The sequence below is a fragment of the Aquarana catesbeiana genome, linkage group LG02 (assembly GCF_042186555.1).
Source record: "Aquarana catesbeiana isolate 2022-GZ linkage group LG02, ASM4218655v1, whole genome shotgun sequence".
In the NCBI taxonomy this organism is placed as follows: domain Eukaryota; kingdom Metazoa; phylum Chordata; class Amphibia; order Anura; family Ranidae; genus Aquarana; species Aquarana catesbeiana.
The window spans coordinates 640,161,799-640,175,860 of record NC_133325.1 but is presented as its reverse complement, the minus strand read 5'-3'; the positions used below and the strand labels follow the sequence as shown (position 1 = coordinate 640,175,860).

The 14,062-nt window shown below is 41.3% G+C and overlaps 1 protein-coding gene across 3 annotated transcripts in view; it reads right to left on the bottom strand.

Annotated features, from left to right (window-relative positions):
* PCYT1B (phosphate cytidylyltransferase 1B, choline) overlaps nucleotides 1-14,062 on the bottom strand; it is a 174,175-nt gene that overhangs the window by 100,082 nt on the left and 60,031 nt on the right. For all 3 annotated transcript variants that reach the window (XM_073616435.1, XM_073616434.1, XM_073616432.1), the window contains exon 2: nucleotides 4,038-4,137. In XM_073616435.1, the coding sequence (XP_073472536.1) occupies nucleotides 4,038-4,137 (100 nt within the window). The remainder of the gene's footprint in view (nucleotides 1-4,037; nucleotides 4,138-14,062) is intronic.

Genomic DNA, 14,062 nt, shown 5'->3' with positions numbered 1-14,062 from the left:
TATTTATTTTCATGTTTGAACTGATGGTGGACACCCCTGTGAGGGCAACTGTTTATTTTGTTGGACTTACATTTTGTTTTTAAATAAAAGTGGGCTGCCAGGCCCTAAAACAGATTTCCCGACTGGCATGGACGCATTGCAAATGCTACTATACATCCTCGAATAGATAGGATAGATAGATAGGATAGAGAGATAGAGAGATAGAGAGATAGATAGATAGATAGATAGATAGATAGATAGATAGATAGATAGATAGATAGATAGATAGATAGATAGATAGGATTGTCTTCTTATGTTGGTACCATGGGACCAATACTGTATAAGCATTATTTTCTTTTCGAGAACCAGAGGCTAATACATAGGCTGCTACCTCCCTGATCATTTTTGCCAGTCTTAATAAATAAGTTATGACAAAGTCATACAAAGTCAACAATTATGACAAAGTATGCTGGGTGGTGCATTTCTTAGTGGCCCCCCATTTTCCTCTACATTCAGCTCTGAACACAAAAGGATGACAGTCTGTGTACACTATTTTGATTTGCTATAATGCAGTGGTCCATTGAAGTATAATCATTGAGAAGAAAATTGCAGTATCAGCTGTGCTGTTGTAAAGAGACATTTCCATGGTACAATACAATTTGTATTATCACAAAGCCAGGACTATTCTTCTTTTATATGCCTGTAATTTGTTTGTCACCTAACAAAGAAACTCCTTCCCAAATGAGAACTTGTGTATCATGAACGGCTTCTATTCTTGGCTCTTTCTGCCATCTGTGTTCTCAGCCTGAGTACATCCCTGAGCCAAGTCTCATGTGTAGACTTCACACTCATCTCCCTCTAAGCATTAAATATTTCATACATACAATTTTCAAATTCCGCATATGCTGGTAATGATATTAACTTTTCATGTAATAATACTAGTCTTTGCATACAGAAAGGATTCTGGCAATGAAAATGATTCAGGTTGCAGATTACCAGTTTTTGAGCATGATGATGATTTTGAGAAATCAAAGCTACCTGTATAAAATAACTATAATTGTTTTTTTTTGGACAGACTTGGGTGAGGGCAACAATTTCTATCAAGTGTATGTCTGTGACCCCACTAGGTTTTCTTCTCACTTCTTGTCCCTGAGACAAGAAATGAGGGAAATGGTTGTAACTTAGACAGGGGTATATGGACAGTAATAGTAACCTTACAGAGGTGATAACGCTTTTCCATTTACAGAAAACAGTGCTTTGTTGCAGCATTAGTCCAACTAAAATCCTGACAAAAAGTTCTTTCCCAGGTGGGCTTGCGGAGAGAGGGGCATTTGCCCCATGGGTCAGTGCTAATATACAGTATGCTGGACTGGTGGCCCTGAGCGGATATACTCCACAATTCTGACATCAATAAGCATTGGGTCCCCAGTCAGTATCACATGCTGGGCATTATATAGCTATGTGATCCATAGCTATATAATTTGCTTGGCAAATTAATCAAATTAAAAGAAGGTGAGAAAGTAAAAAACCTGACTGCAGCACTCACTGATATTAACACATAAATATAAAAATCAAAAAATCTAAATAATATAGTCCTATATACAAAATATCAAAGTCCACCAAAAGTATGCAAAATCTTCATGCAGCTGCTGTGCGCCAACCACCAGGTGATTATAATGCAGTTTACCAAATCCTTAAACCCCACAACTCAAGAGGTCTAAATCAGCATTTAAAAGATGACAGATCCAGCATGGATGGATGGCTCCAACTCTCTTTCTCTCACACCTCTGCAAGCCTTTAGACTCACGCTCTCATAAATGGCATGCCCCAAAAGTGGTCACTGGATCTCATATACCGGTCTCAGCAGCAAAAACAAACAAAAGAAAGAGCAAGGAAATCCCAAAGTGAAGTACCGTTTAAAAAACATTTATTAATAAACCAAATGGGTACTTACAAAACAGATAGTATGACAATCCTATTGCACCGCCGACTCTCTGGGTGGGTGTGATAAAGTCACCGCTAAACTCTGCCTAATGCACATTTCGTCTGACAGGATGTTTTTCAAGGGGCAACAGAGATTCAGTAAGCGGCACCATAATCACTTGGTGGTTGGTACACAGCAGCTGCATGAGGATTTTGCATACTTTTGCTGGACTTTGATATTTCGTTTATAGGTCATTATTATTATTTTTTTTGTTTGTTATACATTATTAAAGCTACCTGCTCCCCATTCAGGCCTGTGATCACGTCCTGGCAGAGGGGGGTCTTTCTGCACTAGCTTCCTTTGCAGATCTGACATGTGATGTGACAGACACAGAACACAGAGATTAACAAAATAAGCTGATGTTGGAAGTTGTGAAGGGGCGTGTCAGAATAAACAATGTCCTTTCAAAACACCCAGCTCTCACCATGCACACTAATCACTAATGAATGGCCAGCTTTAGGTACTATGAAACACTTAGCATGGTACACAGAAAATTGTCCCTACCATCAAAGTGCTAGTTTGTTGTGTTTGCCCTTTAGGCCAATGGCTTCCATTTCTCTCCAGTTATATCTCTTCCCCATTATATAAAAAAATGTTTTGAACTGGTTACACACAGTTAAAAGCTTAAAAGGCTTAAAGCCGACCATATATGGGTCGAATTCTGAACAAATTTTCTTTTGAAAATCTGACATTTTGTGCGTTTTGTGATAAGATGATGCAACCATTGATTTTGAAATTCGACCAACCAAACCTTCAATTTTACCTCATGTTTACCCCACCTTTTCTTTCGAGCTCACAGCTCATGCACATTTCTTTTTCGATTATATTTCTCGCACGTTTCTCCCATCATGGATTAGCAACTAGTTTGTTTTTCCAAAAATTTCCAACATGCCTAATCACTCAAATTCGACAGCCGCATGAAAATCGGCTTTTGCTGCAGCCCACTAATGGTGCGAAATTCGAAAGAAAATTCTTAGTTACGAATTTCGTAAGAAAATTCTTTCAGAATTCAACCCATGTATGGCCTGCTTTAAAATATGTTTCAGATTCGATCTTCAAGATAGAAAATATTACCAACATGTGTGTAGTGTGAGGGTCTACCTGACTAGATATAAACTGAATTAATTGCTTTGATAAGCCCTTGTACTACACAATGAGGTTGATTTACTAAAACTGGAGAATGCAAAATTTCATGCAGCTGTGCATGGTAGCCAATCACCTTCTAACATCAGCTTGTTTAGTTAGGCTTTGACAAAAATCCTGCAAGCTGATTCTATGCAGGGCTGCACCAGATTTTGCACTCTCTAGTTTTAGTAAGGGTCGGTTCACACATGGGCAACACGACTTTAGCGCGACTTTGTACCGCGACTTCAACGCGGCTTCAGCGCGACTTCAGCGCGACTTAGGTAAATTACGAGGCGACTTGAAGTCGCCTCCATGACAGGCGACTTCGCCTGTGGCCAATCACCTCTCTGGGAGGGAGGGGGGAGGGAGGGGTTTTCTCTGCAAAGTCGCTTGAGAGATCCGACTTGCAGGCGACTTACATTGAGTTGAATGGGTACAAGTCGCCTACAAGTCGGATAGAAGTAGTACAGGAACCTTTTCTGAAGTCGGAGCGACTTCAGTAGTGTCAATTAAGACGCTCCCATTGCCTACCATGATAATCTAAATGCAAAGCGACTTGGGGCGACTTGGGGCGACTTGAGGGCGTACAAGTCGGATCCCAAGTCGCCCCAGTGTGAACCGACCCTCAATCAACCCCAATTTGTAGATCTGACAGTCAGCAAAATCTGACATCTAAAATGAGAAACACCCTGTCGTGTTCAGCTATACAACAAGTGTGGTAAATCCTTTGTTATTTTTGGCCACGCTTGGTTGCCTGAGGAAAGGCCTATAGAGAAGCTCAAAGCTTAAGGTTAGCCATGATTTAGACTGATAATATATAGGAAAGGAAATTGTTACCATCTAGTCAATTCACCTTTAATCTGAAAATACAGAGATTACTAAGACTTTCTCAACAGGTATTGCTTTTGGAAATTGCTCATTACAGGAAGACAAGAATCTAAAAGCTCACCTGGTGTTCCTATGTGGGCCTGAGCAATGGTTAGCTTCTCATGGGGAGCTTTACATTGGCAGCTCGTTTCTACAGAGAATGGAGCAGGTGCAGCAATTGCCTAAAACAGAGAGAGGAGAATAAATAACCATTCACTGTCCACGTGGCTATTAATATTATACAAACATCAGTGAATTACAACCTGTTATTACACTTTCAGGCTCCACTGCTTAAACTGTGTTTCAAATTGCCAAACAATAAATAAGCAAGCAAATAAATTAAAATAATTAGGATTATGGTTAAATTTATTGGTTTAATTTGATTTTTGGAACTGGTTTGTTGACAAGGTAAATACAACATTTACACTCCATGAGGTCTCATTATTGTTCTTTTGGTATTTACTTATTTTTGCACCTTTGGTGTTAGGAACAGCTTGTGACATTCACTGCTGAGTGCAGACTAAGCTTCCAGCTCTGCCTACAGAAAATATGCCATGTTAAAGAAGAACTTAATTTGACAGGTCCCCTGCATTCAGCCAAGAGGCATTAGAGATAGATGGTAAGGTCAACAAAGTGCATACAAGCCTATGTATGAGCTGTAAAAAAACGGTCACCTAACCTGAATCCAGTTTGTTAGATCCACAGCTCAATATGTCATGACTAAAGGCCCTTCTGATGTCAGCACTGTCACATGCATGACCAATTACATGACAAACAGACTATCCTTAAAAGTTTAGCTTGTTCCAGATGAAATAGCATTGTTTCACAACATACATGCACTAACAGTCAAGGACAGTGCTTACTCACACTCAGTTGGGATCCATACTATTAGGATCCCGATCATGTGATTACCAATCATGGTGATCATATAAATATGTCTACCATCAACCCTGCCAGTTCCAGCTGTCACCGTGCCTTACGATGAGAAAGACAGAATGACAGCTGAAGCCAGTATGATGCAGCTGTCACATTTCAACACAACCTCTTAAAACATTTTAAACTTTAAACATTTTTTTTTCACATTTATATCCATTAGTCAGCTTAAAATAACTAACTAGACCAGGGAATTTATGAAAACAGTGTATTGCAATAAAGCCTAACATTATTGAACATAATGGATACATAAGGTGCTAAGTAGGGGTGGTAGACCCAAGGTCCCAGATACGCCAAAGTAGGGTCGAAATAGACTTTGTAGTTGTATTGAGGTATTAGTTTATTGAGGTTTTTCTAACCAAGGATGAAAAGTAAGCTAAGGTTGTCCACTTCCCCCATGCTTCCCTCCCACCAGGTTATTTACACAGTGTAAAATATATGCAAAAGTCGTGCAAGGGGAAGATGGGGTACTGTACAGGAATGAAGGAGGGAGTAAAAGGTGGGCATGGTGGACGATGGAAGGCTGAGAACGCTTGGTGTTAAGCTCTGTGTTCCCCTGGCAGCTATTGTCTGCTTTAGTGCCTGCTTCTGCCCATACAACACATGTCTGTGCAGAGCTCTCTCCTTGATGCCATTGCTGAGCCTCAGAGGGGATCCATCCAGCATTACCTTCTGCGGGCAGCCCTGCAGAAATTCTGGCCCAAGAGGGTCAAGATGGCGCCAGGTAAAACTCCTGCCCAGCAGCAGTTGGCCAGCGGCGCTCCTGCAGCCTCCCCCACTGTGTAAAATAAACATATCCAGCAATCCATCAGTGCTCCAAGATCAGGTTCAGGCTCATCTGTCAACACAGAGCACATGTTGGCTCCTGGTACATCAGAGGAGAGCCCTACAGCAGATTTGACACATGTGGTTCTGAAATTACAGCTCTCATCTCAGCGTTCCAAGCCGAGTTTGACACTTGGGTCTGGAAACATGGAAATTTTGTTCTACAAAAAAATGAATACCCTCCACCAACAGGTAACAGCATCTGAATCTACCATCTCTGCACTTGCACTTACTCAGGCAGATCAAGTAGCCCCTCTCAGCCTTGAAATCATACAGCAGCAACTCCACATAGAGGATAGTGAAAATTGGAGCCACAGAAATAATATTCGACTAAAGGAGATCTCAGATTTCCATGGGGGCACTCTCCAAAGAGGAGGAGCCAGGAGTGGAGGAGGATCGGAGCTGCTCTACGCAACACCATTGCACAGAGCAAGTAAGTATGACATGTTTAATAATTTAATAAAATAAATTCAAGCTTTACAATCACTTATTCTGGGCAGGGATGCTAATGATCCAATAGAACTGGACAGGGTTCACCAAGTCACGGGCCCTAGGGAAGACCTCACCAATCATTCACGAGATGTTCTTTGCTGGGTGCATTATTACATGCTTAAAGAAGATAACATGTTTAAAGCTTGGCACCATGGCCCGCTGGACTTTGACAGTTCCACAGTCCAACTGTTCCCAGGCTTGTCTCATCATACACTCCACATGAAATGGGTAGTCAGACCCCTACTTGATGTGATCCGTCAGGTTATAGCTACCCATGGGGTCAGCCCTTTAGTATTCAGGCTAGACAGGGAGAACAAGCCTTCGCCCTTTCAAATCCAGACCAGTTGCATGCTTTCTTCAAGTTTCTAGACCATGAAGTGGTACAAGTCCCAAACTGGTTGGACCCCCCATCATTTGTGCTTCCCCTCCTTCAGCAATGCAGACATCCTAGATCCAGAACCACCTCCAAAGACATCGGATCCAGACCACCAACCTCTTCTGAGGACTGACACCATTACCCTCGCTGCACTTTCCTGCCACTGTGAACAGGACAAACGTTTCCCGTTTTGAACTTGGCAAATTATGTCACCAGTGCTATGAACAGACTCAGAGAACCAGAAACTAAACACAAGGGCTCTCCTTCTGCTGTGACCCTTTTAGGGATATCTGCAGCTGGTTTTCACCTTCGTAAAGTGTATAAGGCTTCCACCCTCTCCTTAGCTGAGAAAATTGCACACCAATATAAAATTTAAAGACCAGTGCAGTAGATCCATGGCTAGGTCTCTTCATCCCAGAATGACACGCACTTTTATTGCACAGCTTAAAGGGCCAAACGACAAGATGATTTCCTCCCCTTCCTATATTACATAAATGGTTAGTGACTTCTACTGCACTCTATATGCCATCCCTGATCAACACCCCCATCAGGGGTCACTAAGTCTTATGAGGATGAGATGCCTGCTCCACGATTGAGTCCCTGGAAGCACCCTTTACTGAGGAAGAGATTGCTATTGCCATTACTAATATCTATTCTGGAAAGAGCCCCAGTCTGGACAGGTACACACCCAAGTTCAACAAAACCCTTCTCTTTGCTCCTGCCATTTCTTCAACTCCCTGGCAAATGGAGCCAACTTTCTGCCTCCATTTCTTGAATCCCACATCCCCCTTTTTCCCAAACCACTCTCTTTGCTCAAACTACTGGCCTATATCATTAATTGGAGTTGATCTGAAAATCTGCGTAAAAGCTATAGCCAACAGACAACCGTTGATTCCCGCCTCATCCATCCTGACCAGGTGGGTTTTGTAAGTGAAAGAGAGGCTAGAGGTAACACGTTAAAAACCATCCTCATAATGGATTATGCTCACCTCCAAAATATCCCCTTTTGCCACCTGTCGATCAATGTGGAGAAGACGTTCAACTGCGTTAATTGGAATTATTTAAAACTGTCCCTTGAACAGATAGGTTTATGCCCCCATAGGGTTTCCAGAATTACGTCGCTATACTACTCATCTTCAGCTAGAATTAGAGTCAATGGCTCCCTTTCTCTTACGTTTACTATATTTTATATTTTATTTATATTTAATATTTTACTATATGTCCCCTGCCCCCCCCCCCCTTCTGTGTATTTTAACAATGGAACATTCAGTGATGGCTTTGTAACAGAACCCCAGTGTAACTGGTATTACAGTAGGCCCACTCCGCTCGAAACAAGCTCCTTTTTATGATGATTTTCTGATGCACGTGACACAATCCCATACTTCCTTGCCCTTGATCCTCCATGAGTTCCAGAGGTCTAGCACACTTAGTAATGACTCGGTTGAATTGATGATAGGCAACTCCTATCCTCATATTGATTAGTGGTTCCAAATTAATAATAACTACTGCAGTAGGGAACAGACACAAAAGATACGCTCAGCATCTTTCCAAATTACTGTTCTGCTTTATTATGACGCAATTGAAGGTTTTTATGCACATGATTACGTAGGTATCACATTAATATTACAATTGTAGGTTTATCATAACAAGGGGCGTTACATAGGCAGGCTTATTCTAATCAGGACTCGAAAGAATGTAAACATTTACTGAAAACATTATTAGTGCTGTTGCACAGTGAGGGCAGTGTGCAATACATACAAAATACAATGCAATTATATACAGAACTTACAAATTTCCATTACAGTCTCCCCTCTTTTGATCAATATTTTGATCACTAACCATACCTGCTATCACCTTTAACCTGGAACCTCCACACGCTTAGGTGGAGGTAGTCCTGGCCAAAGAAGCAAAAACTCCATTGTGGAGAAAATAATAGCTAAGCAACTTTTTCATTACCAAAATGACTTTTCATTGTGAAAAACAAATGATTGATAAGACATATTTACAGAGTACTGGCTGTACACTCCTGTGGCCAGAATGGCCTTCTAGCTGAATTGTGGACATGCTGACTTATCAGCACATGTAAACACAGACAATTCTACATGAAATGGAAGACGCACAAAAGACAAATATGACTTCAACTTGGCTGAACTACTTTTCAAATATATATATATATATATCCCTTACAATTAAAGTAATTGAATAAAAAAGTACCCTAGACTGTGATCACAAGAGGGAAACAAATCAAACACAGAGATTTCTTTAATTAAGTCATTTTTGCAGTGTCTGGTGTGGATCCAGGTGACTTTTCCTTCAAGTTTTGCAAAAACTGTAAATGAAATAGATGCTGTATTGAGTCTCCAAACATTTCCTTATATATAAATGTCTCTTAACAATCCAAAAGTCACCTGGCTTTAGTTTTAGATCCTTCCAAACTTTTAGGATCTGGAATTGGGGAGAAAACACATAAATGAGTTTGTCAAAAAACCTTAAAAGATCAGCAACATTCTCTGTGAGATCCGAATGGAGGACTTCAGCTGCTGAGACAAAATATTAGCAAGTGAGTAACACACTCCCAAACCAAATCCCATAGGGAGAGAGTCCACCACCCCCCTTAGGGGCTTCATAAAATATAAGAAAACATTCAGGCAAAAGTTTTCTAGTTTCTTACTTTACTTTGTCTGCTACATTGTAGACAGTGGGGGTGTAAAAATAAAACCTCAAAACTTCTAGTAAGGATTACTACACCACATCTGAACTTCACAACATCTCCTTGTCTTCTCGCCATATACAACAACTGAAAAACAACTTCCCATTTATAACTTGTACCACATCTGTACGCTATCTGGAATTCATCTACCCACTACAGTTTCCCAACCATACTCATTGAATTTCCTCCCGCTTCTTAGTAAAACCCTATTGGACCTGGATACTTACACGATGACACGCATCTGGCTTTGTGGAGTCAGTGTGGGAGATTTACTAAACCTGAAGAGTGCAAAACCTAGTGCAGCTGTGCATAGAAACCAATCAGCTTCCAGGTTTTATTGTCAAAGCTTACTTGAACAATCTGAAGTTAGAAGCTGATTGGCTACCATACACAGCTGCACCAGATTCTCAGTGTACCAGTTTTAGTAAATCAACCCCAATGTTCCTAAAATGTACATCCTTCCACTTTTTCTTTACATCAGATGCTCCCTCTAAACTATGAGTCCAACCAGAAAGCCATATGAAGCTTATAGACCTCTATGCACTATCCTGGATACCTCCCCTGATGCGTAAGAGCTCTCCATCTCTTCCAGAACTTACACAGCAGACACTTTGGGATCGGTCCATTTCTACACTTCATTTGTCTAACTATTTGGGCCCTATGATCCCCTTCTTTAGTAACCCAGCTTTCCTGCCTGCCTTCCGAACATCCTTTGGCTGCTGTAATAAGCTCACTCACCATCAGCTCTCTCAAATACTCCAATCTGACAGCCGTAGGCCCATCCAGTGGTCACTCACACATTTCTGCACAGTGGTTACAGAGACAACAGATCTTGCCCTAAATACACTCCATCGATAAATTTTCTGATATCTTTGTTGGTCCTACTACATTTGAAACGCTACTCTTACAGAATTATTCACCTTCATGTGTCATCTAAGTTGTACTCTATTACCCACCCATATCCCTCTTCATACACGCTAACATGAGAAAAAGAACTTTGGACCACTATTGCCCCGGCAGACTGGGAAAAATGTTTTATCCTGCCCCACAAATTGGTAATGGCAACAAACCCTAGGAAAAAATGTTCAAACTCATCACCAGGTGGTACAGATGTCCCTCCATCCTTCATCAATTTGACCACACAGTTCCGGATATTTGTTGGATGTGCCACACATTTAAAGGCACCATGCCCCCTTCGAGTGTTCTGGACATGAATCCTCAATCTTCACTGTAGGCTCATGGTGACCCAGATTTCATTCTCTCCTACCATAGTGCTCTTTCCATCATTCCAGAACCTATTACGTCTGCCAAGAAGGACGTCCTCAGACAATCTCTGGTGACTACCAGGGTGGTTATTCCCCATCACTGGTAAAACTACTTCCATACCTTTCCTTGCGGAATGTGCGAGTGAACTTGATTCTATCAGGGATCTTATGCATCTATTGTAGCAGCAAAAACGACAGATTCCATTTGATATCATGATTAGGCTATTCCCTTACTGTTCTGGTAGATTTGTTAGTTTTACTGGCCACAAGCTGGATGACCTAAGCCTTGAATGCCCATTTGCATTTGTTTCTTTATTAACACCTTCCTCTATGGGATGCATTATGCTATTTCCTGCGTTAGTAAATTTGCTGTTCCCTCAAAATTACTCAACACACAGCCATTCCTGTCTAAACCCCTGGCCACAAAAGTAAGTACATCCCTAAGTGGAAATGTCCAAATTGAGCCCAATTAGCCATTTTCCCTCCCAGTGTCATGCGACTCGTTAGTGTTACAAGGTCTCAGGTGCGAATGGGGAGCAGGTGTGTTAAATTTGGTGTTATCGCTCTCACTTTCTCATACTGATCACTGTATGTTCAACATGGCACCACAAGGCAAAGAACTATCTGAGGACCTGAAAAAAAGAATTGTTGCTCTACATAAAGATGGCCCAAGAAATAAGAAGATTGCCAAGACCCTGAAACTGAGCTGCAGCACTGTGGCCAAGACCATACAGTGGTTTAACAGGACAGGTTCCACTCAGAACAGGCCTCGCCATGGTCGACCAAAGAAGTTGAGTGCATGTGCTCAGCGTCATTTCCAGAGGTTGTCTTTGGGAAATAGACGAATGAGTGCTGCCAGCATTGCTGCAGAGGTTGAAGGGGTGCTGGGTCAGCCTGTCAGTGCTCAGACCATATGCCACACACTGCATCAAAATGGTCTGCATGGCTGTCCTCCCAGAAGGAAGCCTCTTCTAAAGATTATGCACAAGAAAGCCTGCAAATAGTTTGCTGAAGATAAGCAGACTAAGGACATGGATTACTGGAACCATGTCCTGTGGTCTGATGAGACCAAGATAAACTTATTTGGTTCAGATGATGTCAAGCGTGTGTGGCGGCAACCAGGTGAGGAGTACAAAGACAAGTATGTCTTGCCTACAGTCAAGCATGGTGGTGGGAGTGTCATGGTCTGGGGCTGCATGAGTGCTGCCGACACTGGGGAGCTACAGTTCATTGAGGGAACCATGAATGCCAACATGTACTGTGACATACTGAAGCAGAGCATGATCCCCTCCCTTCAGAGACTGGGCCGCAGGGCAGTATTCCAACATGATAATGACCCCAAACACACACTCCATCCTCAAACAGAAGGTGGAGGAGCGCAAGGTCTGGTGAACTCCATGCCCAAGAGGGTTAAGGCAGTGCTGGAAAATGGTGGCCACACAAAATATTGACACTTTGGGCCCAATTTGGACATTTTCACTTAGGGTTGTACTCACTTTTGTTGCCAGAGGTTTAGACATTAATGGCTGTGTGTTGAGTTATTTTGAGGGTACAGCAAATTCACACTGTTTTACAAGCAGTACACTCACTACTTTACATTGTAGCAAAACATAATTTCTTCAGTGTTGTCACATGAAAAGATATAATAAAATATTTACAAAAATGTGAGGGGTGTACTCACTTTTGTGAGATACTGTAGTTGATATTAGCCTAGCTATCTGTGGATCTGTTATTTCATGGTGTAATTTAAGTTTCTCTGGGAAAAACTTGAACGGTTGGAGGAAATGATGATTTCTACTGTTGTGGGATCACAGATTTGGCCACATTTAGCAAAAGGGTTATTGTATTATGGATTGTTAGTATTGTTTCAGGTTCATGGTAGTGTGGTATAATACGAATTGGATGTGATGAAAAGGCGTGGTGATATCATTAAAACTGGTGATGAGGCGGTGGACTTCAAGCCAGAATGGTTGAATCTCCAGGCTTTGCCACCATATATGTAGGAGGTAGCCCACGGAGCTATGACATCTCTGGCATGTGTCTGAGATGTCACTGTGACTGGTATGCAGTGCAAAACAGTCGGAGTGCGGTACCACCTAGACCTAAGCTTCTAGTTTGTCGTCTCTATAATAAAATTACCAACTGCTTTTTTTTTATTTGAAAATTCAAAGTTAGAAAACATGCATTTAGGAATGTGCTTCATGATAAGTTTGGGAATTAAAATTCCAATTTCCACTTACGATTAATTGCAGACAAAATGCAATGTACATGTGTTAAACAGGGTAATGGCATGTTTTCGAGAGGGGCGTTAGAAAAAAGTCTAAAAACTTACATGGTTTTCTACATCTAGTTACAGAGTATTCTGTATCTTTATCGACAGCAGATTATTTTCTTTTGTTTATTTCAATTTCAATTATGTTTTTATATCTTATTTACAGTTTTTTTCTCACCTCTAATGCCGATCGCAATTTTGGCCCGCAAAAGACCCATGAGAGTTTTTTGTCGGAAAATGCAACCTTGTGTATGCTCCATCGGACTTTTGCTGGCCAAATTCCAGACAGCAAAAGACTGAGAGCATGTTTTCAATTTTTCGCTCGGGAAAAGTTCCTATCCGAAAATGCGATCGTCTATGGCAATTCCGACGCGCAAAAAACCCACGCATGCTCAGAATCAAGTAGGAGACACAGTTGCTCGGTCTGGTAAAACTACCGTTCGTAATGAAGATGGCACATTCGTCACACAGATAATTTTTATATCTTTCAATGCAGCGCATTCTCTTCTTTATAATGCTAGAAGAATGAAGTCGTTTTGCTGCTGATATTCACACAGGGTTCTCACAAACTTATTTCTTTATTATTTCTCGTGATCTCATGAATAATCTTTTTTGTTTTTAAAGCCAGATCTCCATAATAATGTTTATTTTTTTTTTAATCAAGATCTCCTGTTGTTTTTTTTTTGTATTATTTTATAGTCATCTCCATATTTTTTTTTTATTTTGTATCTCATGTTTCCACAACACCATTATTATCTTGTATTTGAAATCTCAAGGGGGTTGTTTGGTGTTGGTGTCCCTTGTTAATTTGACATTGTATTTTTGAAATGTACTTGCCTACTCACAAACAAACTGTCCTATTTTAATAAAAACACATAGGCAAGTATTTTCATAAATTAAAAATCCATTTATTCTGGCTCCTAATAACAAAATAAAGAGGGAAGGCAACGCTGGAGAAACTGCTGGGATTTGCGAAGCTTAAGAAGTCCATATAATAGGGAGCACAATCTGGTCCAGGACTCCCAGAGATCACAAACAGCAGCACATGACATATATGTCCCCAGGCTGTGGTACAACAGGCTGCGTGTTTTGTCAGACCAGACTGAACCCAGGCAATCAATTTCTTCTCTTCGCTGCAACCTTCCCTCCACGCTGGCCTGCACCCTTCCCCGCAGCCTTTCCTGCAGGCTGTGGCTCTGGAGGTGGACTTGTGGCAGGAGGAGGAGGAAGAGGA